Genomic DNA, 18,931 nt, shown 5'->3' on the forward strand with positions numbered 1-18,931 from the left:
AGCGAGGGCGTATAGTGGGCATGCGGGAGGCCGGGTGGACGTACCGCCGAATTGCTCAACACGTGGGGCGTGAGGTCTCTACAGTACATCGATGTTGTCGTCAGTGGTCGGCGGAAGGTGCACGTGCCCGTCGACCTGGGACCGGACCGCAGCGACGCACGGATGCACGCCAAGACCGTAGGATCCTACGCAGTGCCGTAGGGGACCGCACCGCCACTTCCCAGCAAATTAGGGACACTGTTGCTCCTGGGGTATCGGCGAGGACCATTCGCAACCGTCTCCATGAAGCTGGGCTACGGTCCCGCTCACCGTTAGGCCGTCTTCCGCTCACGCCCCAACATCGTGCAGCCCGCCTCCAGTGGTGTCGCGACAGGCGTGAATGGAGGGACGAATGGAGACGTGTCGTCTTCAGCGATGAGAGTCGCTTCTGCCTTGGTGCCAATGATGGTCGTATGCGTGTTTGGTGCCGTGCAGGTGAGCGCCACAATCAGGACTGCATACGACCGAGGCACACAGGGCCAACACCCGGCATCATGGTGTGGGGAGCGATCTCCTACACTGGCCGTACACCTCTGGTAATCGTCGAGGGGACACTGAATAGTGCACGGTACATCCATACCGTCATCGAACCCATCGTTCTACCATTCCTAGACCTGCAAGGGAACTTGCTGTTCCAACAGGACAATGCACGTCCGCATGTATCCCGTGCCACCCAACGTGCTCTAGAAGGTGTAAGTCAACTACCCTGGCCAGCAAGATCTCCGGATCTGTCCCCATTGAGCATGTTTGGGACTGGATGAAGCGTCGTCTCACGCGGTCTGCACGTCCAGTACGAACGTTGGTCCAACTGAGGCGCCAGGTGGAAATGGCATGGCAAGCCGTTCCACAGGACTACATCCAGCATTACGATCGTCTCCATGGGAGAATAGCAGCCTGCATTGCTGCGAAAGGTGGATATACACTGTACTAGTGCCGACATTGTGCATGCTCTGTTGCCTGTGTCTATGTGCCTGTGGTTCTGTCAGTGTGATCATGTGATGTATCTGACCCCAGGAATTTGTCAATAAAGTTTCCCCTTCCTGGGACAATGAATTCACGGTGTTCTTATTTTAGTTTCCAGGAGTGTATATTTCTTACACCTTAGTGGGTGTAACAAGTATGACACTCGTCGACTTGCTGAGGTATGTAAACACTGCAATCCTGCTTTAAGACCGAGGGCTTGTCTACTCTCTCTTCTCTGATTATTTAAACATCGTAAATACTGGTAATGGCAATCTGTTGTGGTACACATGCTAGTCCTAACACAAGTGAGACTGTGTTCTATTCTCGTAGAGCCAAAGTGCTTGCACGTATACATAATGTTACGACTCGAGGAGCTCCCAGTCAGTCAGCTTCTCTCCCATTCTGTATTTCAGTAGTACCGTCTATCAGAAAACTTTAATGAGAAAATTACTTATCACTTCATGTGATACATCTGTTACCTTCTCTAAGTGTTTGATGTACCAAATATTTCTTATCTTTGGGCAAAGTAACTGTTAACGTGTTTAAACATAATTGGCAACAGTACGGTACAGTAACTTCTCAGCATGAAGCTTGCACGATTGTTAACCTGCAATTGACTCGACCGATGTTCACTGCGCATGAGAACCTAATTCAGACAGACCATACATACAGTGCTCTCAACCGCCATCAGCTCTATATGAACCAAACAGTAACCTCATACTACTTTTTGTTATACGTTAACAATTGGAAAAAAGTAGCTCAAATAGGAAGATACCAGTGACCACATGATACTAAGACAGTTAGACTTCATGATAATATTAACAGCTAGTACAATACCTTCTTAGTAAAAATGTAGGATGGTGTTCAGAATGTGTATTTCTCATATTCGTGTGTTTCGGAGACCCAGGAGGGTATTTTATAGTTTCACTACGTGTCACACGAAGGAGAATAGCCTGAAACAAGCGGCTTCACTGGAGTGTTCTCACACTCCGTGTACGGTGTGTCATCATGGCTTTTCGGCGTGTTACCGACAGGACTGAGGCAGAGATTATGGCGGTTCTCCACTGTGGATCGCCATGTCACACGAATGGAGTAGAATTCTGTTGATGGTATGTGGAGAAGTATGACCGTTGACTGTATGACTGTCACAAAAAGGAGTACAGTTATCTCAGTGTCTCAGAGAACTGTGATAAAGTTGCAGCATATCTTGCGTACAAATAAGAAAATTACAGTTAGGCTCGAAATGAAACAGTCACGGTTGCAAAGTTATTTTTATTTAAAAAATAAAGTGTTTTGCTGTGATTAGGCACCATCAGACTAGGTAAAACTGTAAAATGAAGTTTATTGTGCTGGCTATCAAAGCTCTATGTCAGGCACATGCACATGATACAGTCTGACGGAAAATCCCGTTGGAATTACTAAAAGGAGCGAAGCGGACCTTTGAACCGCTGGAGCAGCAAATAGAGCAGATGCGTGCATCATATTAGTCTAGATGACAATTAGCTAGGTTGTCGAAATGGCAACGGCACTGGAATTCTGGTGACTCGCTCTATTTTCATCCAGATGGTCTTAAGTGTATGTGGTCGAGCTTGAACTGAGGTAGCCAGTGCATTGAATTTCATGTGACAGTTTTATATAATCTGATGGTGCCTAACCATGGCGAAGCGTGTTACTTCTACATAAAAACAGTGACTGCTGTATTTCCAATATTACCACAAAACCGGTTGGTGTATCAATATGGAGTGGATACTATGAAAGCTATAGATGTCAGGTATGCATTCCTATGGGTGGATGACTTTCATATTTAGGCAGGTAAGACAGGCCAGGGCTCCATAAAGTAGAAAAATTAGAAATTTCCTGTGAAGCAGAAGCTCAATGTGAACATCTCTGTCAACAACATCACGTTGCACATAATATGGGATACAAAAGAAATTTCGTGGTGAACGCACAGCGGGAATGAGATGTCAGGATGAAAACCTGTATCTGACGAATGGGACTGCAGCCCATGAGTTTCATTATTGCATGTGATAAAGCTAGGAACCCCACTGCAGATAAGACAACAGCTCCTCTGGGAAGCATAAGTTTGACACATGGATCATGTCCCCCTACATTTCACATATTTGTGTCGTGTTTTCCCGGGATCGAGGAGAAATTTATTTGTACACCAGTTAAGCGCCAATGAAGACATAGAATGCACAGAATGTAATGATATGTAGTTTATCTGGTATCACTTCACAAATTCTGTGATGCATGTGACAAATATCTTAGTATTCTTGTCACGGTGTTTTAATTTTCTCTACGATTGATTTCGGCTAAACAGTGTGAAGTAAAATTGTAACTGAAGTACTTTAATGTACGTCAGCTTCCAAAATGTCGTTTTGCTGCTTGATAGGTTGCCGGGAATTACGCCGGATAATATTGTAGAAGCCGCACAATATTTGAGCGAGACAACTGCCAGCCATCTTCTACTGTTGCGTCGCTGAGAAGCTCGCCAATCTATATGTTGGATTTCTAGACCAGCGCAGGCGCCAGCGGGGCATAACGTCATCGAAGACCAATCGTAGACAGCCTCTAATACCAGAGCCCTCTGCTGGAGAAACGGGTCGCGGTCTGCGGAAGCGCGCCGCGGTGTGGGAAAATGCGGCCGGCAGCGACGGACCCCGTTCGCGCGCACGAGGTGTTGGCGCGCGATTTAAGCCTCTGCGCTAAGGCTTTCCATCTGCGTTGACTCGGTGCGTTTGCTAATCTGTGGCTGACGATTCCTTAGTGCTGCCAAGGCTGGCTCCCAGGCTTTGCTCAGGTGAAACCCCGTGTCTCTGTTTATTCGGTCACTGTTTATACGTATTTCGACCGCCTCTTTGATGATGGAGTCCCAGTATGTGGAGGCATGCGAGATGATCTTGGTTTGTTAATAATTCATGCCGTATCCCGTGTCAAGGCAGTGTTCAGTAACCGCAGATTTCTCTGGCTGACCCAACCTCGTGTGACGTTTATGTTCGTCGCATCTGTCTTTGACCGTACGACACGTCTGGCCAATATAAGACTTCCCACACTGGCACGGGATTTTATATATTCCTGGTCTCCTCAGGCCGAGGTTGTCTTTAAGGGAGCCCAGCATCGATTGCACTCGTGCTGGAGGCCGGAAAACAGATTTAATCCGGTATTTCTTGAAAATTCTGCCCATCTTAAAAGACACGCCACCGACATACGGTAGAAAAATCAACCCCGTGGTGTTGTCTGCTTCTTCAGGCTGTTCTTGAGGTTTGGAGCGTGCTGGTCGAAATGCATTCCGCATCTGCTTCTCAGAGTACCCGTTCTGGGCAAACACAGAGCGGAGATGGCTAAGCTCTGCCGATAAGCTGTCCTGATCTGAGATGGCTGTAGCCCTATGCACTAGCGTCCGTAATACACCGCTGCACTGTGAGGGATGATAGCTCGTAGCTTGTAAATACAAGTCTGTGTGCGTAGGCTTCCGGAACACAGTGTGACCCAAGGAGCCGTTTTCTTTTCTACGAACCAAAAAATCCAGAAACGGGAGCTCACCATCTTTTTCTACCTCCATGGTGAAACAGATGCTTGGATGGAGGGAGTTCAGATGTTCCAGGAAAGAAGGAAGCGTTGCTGTCCCACGCGGCCATACCACAAACGTCTCATCTACATATCTCCAAAAACATTTGGGTTTAAAAACCGCCGTCTGAAGTGCTTTATCCTCGAAATCTTCCATAAAAAGATTAGCTACTAAGGGAGACAGAGGGCTACCCCTAGCAACACCGTCAGTCTGCTCAAAATACTGGTCGTTAAATAAAAAGTAAGTCGAGGTAAGCACTTGTTTGAAAAGGTGTAAGACATCCTCCTCCAGCTTAGCTCCGATGAGTTGTAATGAGTCCATCAGAGGCACCTGTGTGAACAAAGAAACCACATCGAAACTCACTAGTAAGTCGGCAGATTCAAGACGCAGGTTCTTCAGTCGCCGTGTAAAATCTGAGTTTCGAATATGGTGTTCACATTTCCCCACCATGGGACTCAGAAGAGAAGCCAGATGTTTAGCTAGGTGGTATGTGGGGTCACCTATATTACTGACGGTAGGCCGAAGCAGGACATTCTCCTTACGTGTCTCGCTGGAATATTGTGCGGTTTCTACAATGTTATCCGGCGTAGTTCCCGGGAAGTAAGCAGATGCAGCGCCGGGCAAGCCTCAAACAGCACATGTCGTTTTGCCGCTAGGCTTGTGCCCTGGTTCGACTGTAACGTCTGCTGCAGTACTTACGTTCTTGCCTGGGGTAAGCCTGTGCCCTACCGACACTGCCGCACTGCGCCAGGTCGCCCCGTGCCGGCTCTGCCATCACTGCTTCGTCGGGCCCACACTGGCAGTGCAGACGAAGACTGCGTCATCTTGGACAGAGACGGATTCACGGACGTCGTGTCCTGCCAGAACCCTGCGCCGTTTTTCTGTGAGCGCCCGCTTTCGGTGGGCGTACCGGACAGCTACGTGTGGATCGAAGACGCCGGCCGCTTCTACAAGGTGCACACGGAGCGGAAGGCCCACGCGCAGGCAGCCAGTGCGTGCCGCTCCGAGAATGCCACGCTCGCCGTCGCAGACACGTCGCTCCGCGCCGACGCCGTGCTGAGCCTCTTACAGCCGAAAATCCAACTCTACCTGATGGGCTTCACAGATAAGGCCGTCGAAGGTGACTTCATTACTGAAACAGGTTCGTATCATATACAGGGTGAGTCACCTAACGTTTTTTTGATGCGGCCCGCCACGAATTCCTTTCCTGTGCTAACCTCTCCATCTCAGAGTAGCACTTGCAACCTACGTCCTCAATTATTTGCTTGACGTATTCCAATCTCTGTCTTCCTCTACAGTTTTTGCCCTCTACAGCTCCCTCTAGTACCATGGAAGTCATTCCCTCATGTTTTAGCAGATGTCCTATCATCCTGTCCCTTCTCCTTATCAGCGTTTTCCACATATTCCTTTCCTCTCCGATTCTGCGTAGAATCTCCTCATTCCTTACCTTATCAGACCACCTAATTCTCAACATTAGTCTATAGCACCACATCTCAAATGCTTCGATTCTCTTCTGTTCCGGTTTTCCCACAGTCCATGTTTCACTACCATACAATGTTGTACTCCAGACGTATATCCTCAGAAATTTCTTCCTCAAATTGAGGCCGGTTTTTGGTATTAGTAGACTTCTCTTGGCCAGAAATGCCTTTTTTGCCATAGCGAGTCTTCTTTTGATGTCCTCTTTGCTCTGCCTAGGTAGCAGAATTCCTTAACTTTATTGACTTCGTGACCATCAATCCTGATGTTAAGTTTCTCGCTGTTCTCATTTCTACTACTTCTCATTACCTTCCTCTTTCTCCGATTTACTCTCAAACCATACTGTGTACTCATTAGACTGTTCATTCCGTTCACCAGATCATTTAATTCTTCTTCACTTTCACTCAGGATAGCAATGTCATCAGCGGATCGTATCATTGATATCCTTTCACCTTGTATTTTAATTCCACTCCTGAACATTTCTTTTATTTCCATCATTGCTTCCTCGATGTACAGATTGAAGAGTAGGGACGAAAGGCTACAGCCTTGTCTTACTCCCTTCTTAATACGAGCACTTCATTCTTGATCGTCCACTCTTATTATTTCCTCTTGGTTGTTGTACATATTGTATATGACCCGTCTCTCCCTATAGCTTACCCCTACTTTGCTCAGAATCTTGAAAAGCTTGCACCATTTTATATTGTCGAACGCTTTTTCCAGGTCGTCAACTCCTATGAACGTGTCTTGATTTTTCTTTAGCCTTGCTTCCATTATTAGCCGTAACGTCAGAATTGCTTCTCTCGTGCCTTTACTTTTCCTAAAGCCAAACTGATCGTCACCTAGTGCATTCTCTATTTTCTTTTCCATTCTTCTGTATATTATTCTTGTAAGCAGCTTCGATGCATGAGGTGTTGAGCTGATTGTGCGATAATTCTCGCACTTGTCAGCTCTTGCCGTCTTCGGAATTGTGTGGATGATGCTTTTCCGAAAGTCAGATGGTATGTCGCCAGACTCATATATTCTACACACCAACGTGAATAGTCGTTTTGTTGCCACTTCCCCTAATGATTTTAGAAATTCTGATGGAATGTTATCCATCCCTTCTGCCTTATTTAACCGTAAGTCCTCCAAAGCTCTTTTAAATTCCGATTCTAATACTGGATCCCCTATCTCTTCTAAATCGACCCCTGTTTCTTCTTCTATCATATCAGACAAATCTTCACCCTCATAGAGGCTTTCAATGTAATCTTTCCACCTATCTGCTCTCTCCTCTGCATTTGACAGTGGAATTCCCGTTGCACCCTTAATGTTACCACCGTTGCTTTTAATGTCACCAAAGGTTGTTTTGACTTTCCTGTATGCTGAGTCTGTCCTTCCGACAATCATATCTTTTTCGATGTCTTCACATTTTTCCTGCAGCCATTTCGTCTTAGCTTCCCTGCACTTCCTATTTATTTCATTCCTCCGCGACTTGTATTTCTGTATTTCTGATTTTCCCGGAACATGTTTGTACTTCCTCCTTTCATCAATCAACTGAATTATTTCTTCTGTTACCCATGTTTTCTTCGCAGCTACCTTCTTTGTACCTATGTTTTCCTTCCCAACTTCTGTGATGGCCCTTTTTAGAGACGTCTACTCCTCTTCAACTGTGTTGCCTACTGCGCTATTCCTAACTGCTATATCTATAGCGCTAGAGAACTTCAAACGTATCTCGTCATTACTTAAAACTTCCGTATCCCACTTCTTAGCGTATTGATTCTTCCTGACTAATGTCTTGATCTTCAGCCTACTCTTCATCACTACTGTATTGTGATCTATTTCTGCTCCTGGGTACGCCTTACAATCCAGCATCTGATTTCGGAATCTCTGTCTGACCATGATGTAATCTAATTGAAATCTTCCAGTATCTCCCGGCCTTTTCCAAGTATACCTCCTCCTCTTGTGATTCTTGAACAGGGTATTCGCTATTACTAGCTGAAACTTGTTAGAGAACTCAATTAGTCTTTCTCCTCTTTCATTCCTTGTCCCAACCCCATATTCTAGTGTAACCTTTTCTTCTACTCCTTCCCCTACAACTGCATTCCAGTCGCCCATTACTATTAGATTTTCGTCCCCCTTTACATACTGCATTACCCTTTCAATATCCTCATACACTTTCTCTATCTGTTCATCTTCAACTTGCGACGTCGGCATGTATACCTGAACTATCGTTGTCGGTGTTGGTCTGCTGTCGATTCTGATTAGAACAACCCGGTCACTGAACTGTTCACAGTAACACACCCTCTGCCCTACCTTCCTATTCATAACGAATCCTACACCTGTTATACCATTTTCTGCTGCTGTTGTTATTACCCGATACTCATCTGACCAGAAATCCTTGTCTTCCTTCCATTTCACTTCACTGACCCCTACTATATCTAGATTGAGCCTTTGCATTTCCCTTTTCAGATTTTCTAGGTTCCCTACCGCGTTCAAGCTTCTGACATTCCACGCCCCGACTCTTAGAACATTATACTTTCGTTGATTATTCAATCTTTTTCTCATGGTAACCTCCCCCTTGGCAGTCCTCTCCCGGAGATCCGAATGGGGCACTATTCCGGAATCTTTTGCCAATGGAGAGATCATAAAGACACTTCTTCAACAACAGGGCACATGTCCTGTGGATACACGTCACGTGTCTTTAATGCAGCGGTTTCCATTGCCTTCTGCATCCTCATGTCGTTGATCATTGCTGATTCTTCCGCCTTTAGGGACAATTTCCCACCCCCAGGACAAGAGAGTGCCCTGAACATCTATCCGCTCCTCCGCCCTCTATGACAAGGCCGTTGGCAGAATGAGGCTGACTTCTTGTGCCGTAAGTCTTCGGCCGCCAATGCTGATAATTTATCAAAATTTAGGCAGTGGCGGGGAACGAACCCGGGACCGAAGACATTTTGATTATAAATTAAAGATGCTATCCCTAGACCACTTTACTTACGGTATATTTCGTGAACCACATCGAATACGGACGAACCGATTCCACAGACCGAACGTGAGGAGAGGGGCTAGTGTAATTGTTTAATAAAAACCATTAAAAATGCACGGAAGTATGTTTTTTAACACCTACGTTTTTTTAATGGAGCCCCGTTGGTTTTGTTAGCACATCTGAACATATAAACAAATACGTAATCAGTGCCGTTTGTTGCATTGTAAAATGTTAATTACATCCGGAGATATTGTAACCTACAGTTTTCGCTTGAAACCTCCGACGTTCAGTTGCGTATTGTAACAAACACGGGCCACGGTCGGCGAGCAGCATCTGCAGGGACATGTTTACGATGACGACCGTGTTTACGAGTGTGGCTGTAGTGCACTGTTGTGGTTTGGTCTAGCTGTCGCAGTGTCCGCATGTAGCGCTTGCTGCTATTGTTATTCTGCATTCGTCTGCCGGCCGCGGTGGTCTAGCGGTTCTAGGCACTCAGTCCGGAACCGCGAGACTGCTACGGTCGCAGGTTCGAATCCTGCCTCCGGAATGGATGTGTGTGATTTCCTTAGGCTAGTTAGGTTTAAGTAGTTCTAAGTTCTAGAGGACTGATGACCACAGATGTTAAAACCCATAGTGCTCAGAGCCATTTGAACCATTTTTTGCATTCGTCTCCGCACGCAGACCAACTGTAGTACACCCTGTTACCAGACGTCTGCGATAGTGTAGTGTTGTAGGAACTGTGACCATGGTGTATTCGAACTCTGAAAAGGCGGAGATGATACTCATCTATGGCGAGTGTGGACGAGATGCAGCTGAAGCCTGCAGGGTGTATGCAGAACGGTACCCGAACAGAGAGCATCCAACGTGCCGCACATTGCAAAACATCTATCGCCAACTGTATGCAACAGGTACGGTCGTAGCACACAAACGGGTCCGTAACAGGCCCGTCACAGGAGAAGCGGGTGCAGTTGGTGTGTTAGCTGCTGTTGCCATGAACCCACACGTGAGTACACGGGATATTGCGAGAGCCGGTGGACTGAGTCAAAGTAGTGTCATGTGCATACTGCATCGTCACCGCTTTCACCCGTTTCATGTCTCGCTACATCAGCAATTACACGGTGATGATTTTAATCATCGAGTGCAATTCTGTCAATGGGCATTAACAGAGGATGCGTTGCAGTTCTACCTGTTTACCGATGGAGCGGGGCAGTGAATCTACGGAACATGCATTACTGGTCCGTGGACAATCCTTCCTGGCTCAGACAGGTAGAGCGACAGCGACCGTGGACTGTAAATGTATGGTGCGGAATCATTGGCGACCACCTCATTGGTCCTCACTTCATTGCAGGGGCCCAAACAGCTGCAACATACATCGCGTTTCTACAGAATGATCTGCCAACGTTGCTCAAAAATGTCCCACTGGAAACGCGTCGACGTATGTGGTATCAGCGTGATGGTGCACCTGCACATCCCCCAATTAACACTAAGCTGACCGTTGACAGGATGTTCGACGGGCGTTTCATAGGACGTGGAGGACGTAGAATTTGGCCAGCCCGTTCTCCTGATCTTACACCTCTGGACTTCTTTCTGTGGGGTACGTTAAAGGAGAATGTGTACCGTGATGTGCCTACAACCCCAGAGGAAATGAAACAACGTATTGTGGCAGCCCGCGGCAACATTACACCAGATGTACTGCTGCGTGTACGACAATCATTACGGCAGAGATTGCAGTTGTGTGCAGCAAATGATGACCACCACATTGAACATTTATTGACCTGACATGTCGGGACACACTCTATTCCACTCCGTAATTGAAAACGGAAACCACGCGTGTACGTGTACCTCATCCCTGATGGTAATGTACATGTGCGTCAGTGAAAAAGACCAATAAAAAGGTGTTCCCATGTGGACGTAATGTGTTGTTCCAGTCCCTTCTGTACCTTAGGTCCATCACCGTTCCCTTTGGATCCCTACGTAATTCGGTGCTCTCCGATACACACGATCGAACAGCGGAGGAGTGGTACTCAAGCGTTACAATATCTCCGGATGTAATTAACATTTTACAGTGCAACAAACGGCACTGATTACGTATTTGTTTATATGTTCAGATGTGCTAACAAAACCAACGGGGTTCCATTTAAAAAAACATAGGTGTTAAAAACCATACTTCCGTGCATTTTTTTTATGGTTTGTATTAACCAATTACACTAGCCCCTCTCCTCACCTTCGGTCTGTGGCATCGATTCGTCAGTATTTGATGTGGTTTACGAAATATATCCAGCGGTAATGTTAGGTGACTCACCCTGTTTACTTCTTGTGCATTTCCATCAGCTTCTCGAAACATTACATGCGAAGCAGATTAATGTTTATGATCAGATTTATCACTATTTACATAGATCGTGTACCGGTTCTTTCCCGATACCTACACATCGGAATGCAACACAGAAAGCCATTAGAGTTCTATACTACCGCTGTTGCCGGTTGGCAAAGTCGTCCGGTAGCGATACGCGTGTGTCCACATGGAGGCAGCGTCGCTTACTCCAGATATAAAAGGCATTTCCTCTGCTCTTTCTCTGTACCCTGGAACTCTGTTCCCTGGGCAACTTTTATTTGCCCCACCCTGTTTACTACCCAACTTTCTGTAAAGCTTACCCCTATTTTTCAAACATTGGAAACTCCAGGATGGAATAGTATAGAGAATTACCCCTTTTTTCGAAAAATTTCAAAAATTGTCGAATGCTTTTTCCAGGTCAACAAATAAACGTGTCTTGACTTTTCTTTGGTCTTACTTCCATTACCGACCGCAATGTTGAAACTGTCTCTCTGGTGCTTTGACCTTTCCTAAGGCCAAACTGATCACTAGCTAACACATCATTATTTTTCTTTTCCATTTTTCTGTGTTTCTTGTTAGCAAATTTGCTGCATGAGCTGTTAAACTAATTCTGTGATAAGTCTCGCACTTGTCAGCTGTTGCAATCTTCAGAACTGTGTGGATGATGTTTTTGTGAAAGTCAGATGGTATTCTATTCGCCAACATAAATAATCATTTTCTTGCCACTTCCTCCAATGATTTTAGAAATACTGATTGAGTGTTATCTGTCCCTTCTCCTTACGTCTTCCAAAGCTCTTTTAAATTTGGTTCTAATAGTGGATCCCTTATCTCTTCTACGTCAACTTTTGTTTCTGCTTTTGTCCATCATAGTTTTTTTTTTTTGTTCTTTTGAAAGCCCACGACTGTGAATATAACGGGTTTGTTTATAAACAACTTTTCTGCTACCAATCCCTTTTTCGTTTATCCATATTTTACATAACTCATTTTGGGAAAAGATTCCCATCTGCATGTGTGTACTTCCTTGTACTATGCCATTTTTAAATAATTTTTTCCGCGTATGAGGTTCTGCGCTGTTTTTTTTTGCCTGCAGTGGATGCAGTCTGCCAGAGGGTCTCTTGAATTTTTTGCAGCCTCAGTATCGAACCGTGGAGCACTGTGGCCTGCCATGTTTCCCTGCAGGGTTATTATTTTGTCTTGGTCTTTCGGGCAGTGGTAGGGGTGGCTGTCGAGAGTCACGGTGGGCCACAAGGTCGGCATTTCCTGGTGGTGGATACCGTCAGACAGCAGCTGATCCGTCATGCAAATCAGTTGCTCCCATGCCCTGATGGGGTCTCATCATTGCCGCTTTCTGGTGAGCTGAGTTGTTCCAGAGGTCGGCTCCCACTTGTGGAAGCACACCTTCCATTCCATCCCAATCTACAACATACCTATAGTCCCATTGCCTCCAGCCTGAGTCCTTATTATGGCTCATGCCTCTGTCTGCTGAGCTGGAGTCCATGGATTTCGAACTGTCCCCGACTTTCTGACTCTTTCCCCCTTCCCGGTCGTGGGTACACTCGTCCTCGCTGCCACCAGTGGATCCGCCACTGCCCCAGCCTCCATATTCCCACACCTTTCTGGCAGAGTAGGTGGCGCCGACATTGCCTCCTTCGGTGGTCGGACCTCGTCTGGTTTTTGCAGTCTGCGAATGACCATTTTCGGCCCTGCATGGCCTTTTCACGGCGGAGAGATATCATACTCCTGCCAGTGGACATTCCAATTGTGAAGCGTTTACATCTCCAGAAACTGTAAGCCAAATGGATCAGTGCTTATGCCAAATTCAACCACTAAAGACCTTGCCCTGCACTTCGGCTGAGTGCTGTTATTGTGTGTTCAGTCGTTAACCACTTGAATGAGCTGTGGGCTGAGTAATTTGCCGTGCACATCTCTACAAGGTTTCGAATGCTCTGTTTCCCAAATATCAACCTCCACAGCAAGTTCGTTTTCTCCTACAGGATTCTGGTACCCACTTGTCATTGAGCCACCATTGGCTTGTGAAATAACTGCAATGACAGTGTAGAGCAACAGCATTGTCCTCCTGTTCATATGCTAAAAAATAAGAACAAGAAGAAGGAAAAGAGGAACAAGAATAAGAAGACGTAGAAATATGTTACTGCCAGTTGTGTTCGTTTGGGAGGAATGAAATGTACAATTCAAAATGCATAGTCACATGTTTAATTTGAATGAAGGGCTGTTCCTGGAATTGTAAATTCCTCTAGATTTTCCCAAATGGAATTGCAGTTGGCACACTGGCAACATACTCTGATCTGACTGAATACTACCATGAGTTTTACAAAGATCTGACATTGTCACTGGACAGGAAATAAAATCAAAGATGGACCATATAATTGTGTAGAACTTAAGTTTTGCATTATATTTCCTTGTTTTGAAGTCATTCACATTTGGTATGTTTCAAATGTGTGAACACTGCAACTGTATATCCTTAAAGTCATTTGCCATGGATTCTTTAAATCAGCTACAACATGTTTGTAAGATAATGTGATGAGACTGTATGTTTCCTCTCAATCTGTCGCAAGTGTACCTGTTGATTAGAATCTTTGAGTACGCAGCTCGTGGTCGTGCGGTAGCGTTCTCGCTTCCCGCGCCCGGTTTCCCGGGTTCGATTCCCGGCGGGGTTAGGGATTTTCTCTGCCTTGTGATGACTGGGTGTTGTGTGATGTCCTAAGGTTAGTTAGGTTTAAGCAGTTCTAAGCTCTAGGGGACTGATGACCATAGCTGTTAAGTCCCATAGTGTTCAGAGCCACTTTCCTGTCTGGGTGGCAGAATCAGAAGGGCATTTTCGGGTGAAAGGCCCTGTTCGCGTCCTCGTCTGGCACAATTTTAACCTAACAGGAAGTTTCAAATCAGCACACCCTCTTCTGGAGAAAGACAACATTCACAAATCCGACTGGCATGCTGTCGTGTGTCACCCGCGTAAGTGCTGGCTGGAGGCAACTGAAGATATAATTACATGAGCCAGAAATTAAACAGTGTCTAGTAAGTGCCCTCCGCCACACACCGTTGGGTGGCTTGCGGAGTATAAATGTAGATGTAGATGTAGAAGAGCCGTGATTGCGGTTGAAAGCAATCGTAAAGCTAAAATTTACCTCCAGTTGGACCTGTTATATGTTATTACTAGGGTTAACTTTGATCGCTGAAAAGATCGTAATTAATGCATCTTATTTTGTACTATCCCTGAATGATTACAGCCAGCCCTTAGGTTCAGCTATAATTTCATGGCGAAAGTCATGCTGCAGTGAAAGTAGTACATGGCAGTTTGAAAAGCGTGTAGCATTGAGGCTACGTAATTTTGTACAAGTATGTCTGCTGAAATACAAATTGATCTGATAATATATCCGCCGGGAATCGAACCCGGGAACCCGGGCTCTGGAAGCTCCACCCAGACATGACTTACGGTCCATGCTCATAGCTTTAATTCTTCCCGCATAACATATACCATATGTCCTAGCAACCCAACTACACAAACGTTCTCCCACATAGCTTGCGGTCTAGCATGTCAAGCCGAAAGGTTACTGTGGAGCAATGGCTTACATTTAGGCTAGGGGATTACTTCACTCTACACTGGTGTGTGTGGTAGTTGGAAACTTGCTATGAGATTAGAACTGAAAGCTGAATTGGGATTCGAACTTGCAACCTTTGCCTTTCATAGCTAAATGTTGTGCTGTGCAGGCACTACTCGTGACCCACTCTCATACTTTTAATACTGAGATCATTTGCTTGTACCAGTTGTTGATTCATTTGACTGTGAGAAGCAAAGGTTCAGGGTTCAAGGCTGCTCTGGCACACAGGCACGTCACGGCTGAGTATAAACTCATTCGGGAAATAATCACATCATCTGTGGCTAAGTCGTTTCTCTACAATAGCCTTCCTTCCAGGACTGCTGTTCCTACAACGTGTACAGAAACTTTGGTGAAGTTACGACGGTAGAGGAGAGGTATTGGTGGATAACAAGATGTGAGGGTGAGTCACGTTCTGCCTGGATAGTCTTAGTTGTTAAACATCTGTGTGTGAATGGCAAAGGTACCTGGTTCGAGTCGTGGTCCCGGGCACAGTATTAATATTCTAGAAGGTTTCAAAACAAAGACGACATTTGATGACACCTTCAGTTATTCTGAATGGGCTATAAATCAATATATATATATGAGGAATGTTAAATGCTTTATTACTACTATGATGATTTCCACAATTACATTGTATGTTATGATTGAATAATTTTCTCTGATATGTAACTTTCATGTCTTAGAATTTGTATCTGCTGCTATCCTTCTCCCCCTCCCTCACTCACTCCTTCCCTCGTTCCCTCCCCCCCCCCCTCTCTTGCCTGCCTGTGCCACTAGTGTGTGTGTGTGTGTGTGTGTGTGTGTGTGTGTGTGCGTGTGTTTTGTGCAGGCTGGGTGTGAGAGCTGGCTGAGGAAGTATTCATAATGTGTCACAGGAGTTCCGTATTTTTCATAGCAGGTTTATGCCCCAGTGATGTTTTGTGTCGTATCTGAACATATTTGTAGTGCCCATAACTCTTTTATTTTTCACAGGCAGGCACCTAAAAGACATGGAATTTCAAGTGTGGAAGGCTGGCGAGCCAAAAAACAAGACCCGAGAGGACACCGAGGACTGCCTGGCGCTGTCGGACAGGGGCTTCTACGACGACGTGCACTGCGACCTGGAACTGCCATTCGTCTGTGAGATAGTGCCCATAAAGTGAGTTGACATCCCCAGAACACAGGTATGAGGGTGCGACTCCTTTCTGCATACAAAAATAACGTTGTGGAAAAAAGCAGGGAAAGGAACGAAGGCCTCAACAATCCATGTCTGCCCGTCGTCTGTGAGATAGTGCCCATAAAGTGAGTTGACATCCCCAGAACACAGGTATGAGGGTGCGACTCTCTCCTTTCTGCATACAAAAATAACGTTGTGGAAAAAAGCAGGGAAAGGAACGAAGGCCTCAACAATCCATGTCTGCCCGTCGTCTGTGAGATAGTGCCCATAAAGTGAGTTGACATCCCCAGAACACAGGTATGAGGGTGCGACTCTCTCCTTTCTGCATACAAAAATAACGTTGTGGAAAAAAGCAGGGAAAGGAACGAAGGCCTCAACAATCCATGTCTGCCCGTCGTCTGTGAGATAGTGCCCATAAAGTGAGTTGACATCCCCAGAACACAGGTATGAGGGTGAGACTCTCTCCTTGCTGCATACAAAAATAACGTTGTGGAAAAAAGCAGGGAAAGGAACGAAGGCCTCAACAATCCGTACAACAGAAATACGATTAAATATTCCTCATTTTGCCCTAGCAACTGTCAGTTTGTTCTTAACCACTTTAAGAATGAGCTATGCCATTTCTTTTTGGTCTTCGAGCAGAACACTTCGCTAGTGTGCTGAGAAATGCATTCGTTGCTTTGTAAACAGTTACATATTGCACACACATTCTTAACGGCAGATGTCATTTATTAATAGCTCTGCATGTGCTGGGTTTGTGCATGACTGGGAACATATTCGTTTCCTTGGTAACAAGTAACGGAAAAAGAAAGGTGCAACAATGAGCAGTGCTCAACCACATGAGGATGCATAAGGCAATGGAAACCACTAATGGAGAAACGTATAACGAATACCAATAAGAGATATGACTCGTAATTGAAAAACAGTCTCCACTGGTAAAACATTCATGATTAGTCTCCCATTCGGACCCGGTAGGGAACTGCCAAGGAAGGGATGCCAGTGAGAAAAAGCTAGAGCGAACATAAAAAAAAGAGTAACATTCTATAAAATTGGAAATGAAACCAAAATCTCGTTGTAGACGTGCTGGGAGTCAGTGAAATGAATAGGGGTAAAATCAACGACTTCTTGTCCGATAAATATGGGTAATACAAAGAGCAGCGGAAAATGGTGTAACAGGAATAAAATTTGGCAAAAAATAGGAACGTACGGCAGAAATGGAGTGACTGCGAACAGTTAAGCTATTAGATTATTCTCACTATAATGGACAGCAAACCAATGTCAAGTACAAGTGCTCAGATATACATGGCGATGTAACAGTTTAGTGATAGTAAAGGGTAGACTTGCGGCTGAAGAAAATCGTACGATTTATCAATGTGAAAGAACTGTAGTAAAGAATTACAAACGAACGGGTAGGCACAGTTGAATTTCTTTAAAGCTAATATACTGCGACAACGAATACCACAATAGGCTTTTCAAGTGAAAAGGACTGGACATATCTAAAAACAAAGTTGCAGACAAGTAGAGATACAAAGAAGTTAAATGTAAAGAAAAGTAGTTATCAAGGGCATTAGGTGACACCTCAGTTCCAATGATGCAGTGTGTTTGACAATTTCCTGTCAGATAGTGGTTGTAGAGCGAACTTAGAATATCGGTTTCTAAGACGATATAGGAGGATAAATGTATCAGCTTGAGGTAAGATTCCCTGCACCTGTTATGAACGACTCGACAGTTATAAACGAAAATCATTCTGATACCTCTGACAATGTGCTGGTAATACTGTTGCTAAGACTGTGTGATAGATAACTTTCAGAAGTGGTACCACGGACGAAAACAAGGAAACGTGTCCAGCAAACATTGGCTCTAAAGCAATGAGCTATGAGCACGTGTTCATCTTCGCTACATTGAAACACATCTCCTCTATTGAACAATAGCTCTTAAGATATGCGGCTTTACATCCAATGTTTGCTGGACACGTTTCATTGTTTTAGTCCTTACTACCATTTCTGAAGGTTGCCTACTCTACAGTCTTAGCGACAACAGTACCAGTGCCTGTATTCCACTGTCGCAGATATAAAAACAGTTTTCACTTATTTCTTTTGACTTGTCCCTTTCAAGTAGAGAGACCCTTACCTCAAATTGATACAATTATCCTTCTCCATGATCCTAGAAAGTTTGTAATATTATCAGAGATTCGCCCTGAATATACAATCATTTAAAGGCACTGGTGCCAGTAACTTTGACGATCTGTGCCATGGTTGGATGACGATACCAGATATGAGGTTATGTGTAAGGGTTGATCGAAGTGCCCTTTACAGCTAGAAGAATATATCATAAATTGTGAAACACCCTGTGTGATAATGTCGTAATGAGAAGTAGTAGGATAGCAAAGACTATTCAGTTGAAGATAACGATCTTGTCACTTCTGATTCAGGTTACCGATTTGGGTGACAAGCAGTCGATGTCAATTGAAGGTAAACGAGTGGAGCCCCCGCGACTGCTCCCCTCCCCTGCCCTCTCCTCTGAACCAACAAGAGCACATTAAAATTGTGGGAAACCCCTCCCATCCCCCAATCTCTCTGAGACAATGGGAGCACAATAAAATGGTAGGAAACCCAACGGACCAATTTTCCCGTCCTCTCTCTTGCCATCGTTTACAACTAACTAAGGCTGTGTAGGCCTCTTTGGTTGAGGTATGTGCATCATGGGGAGAGGTTCATATATTTTATAAACAGTAATTCTACAGTGGAAGCATTTATAAATAACAACCGTGATGTAAGAAACTAATTTTATGGTTTATTATTAACAGTTGCTTTAA

The 18,931-nt window shown here is 45.1% G+C and overlaps 1 protein-coding gene across 1 annotated transcript in view; it reads left to right on the top strand.

The window, feature by feature from the left end:
- Positions 1-18,931, top strand: part of LOC126291924 (uncharacterized) — a 256,225-nt gene that overhangs the window by 200,507 nt on the left and 36,787 nt on the right. Inside the window, exons 5-6 of the mRNA XM_049985657.1 lie at positions 5,322-5,711; positions 15,936-16,101. Of these exons, the coding sequence (XP_049841614.1) occupies positions 5,322-5,711; positions 15,936-16,101 (556 nt within the window). The remainder of the gene's footprint in view (positions 1-5,321; positions 5,712-15,935; positions 16,102-18,931) is intronic.

The sequence above is a fragment of the Schistocerca gregaria genome, chromosome 9 (assembly GCF_023897955.1).
Source record: "Schistocerca gregaria isolate iqSchGreg1 chromosome 9, iqSchGreg1.2, whole genome shotgun sequence".
In the NCBI taxonomy this organism is placed as follows: Eukaryota; Metazoa; Arthropoda; class Insecta; order Orthoptera; family Acrididae; genus Schistocerca; species Schistocerca gregaria.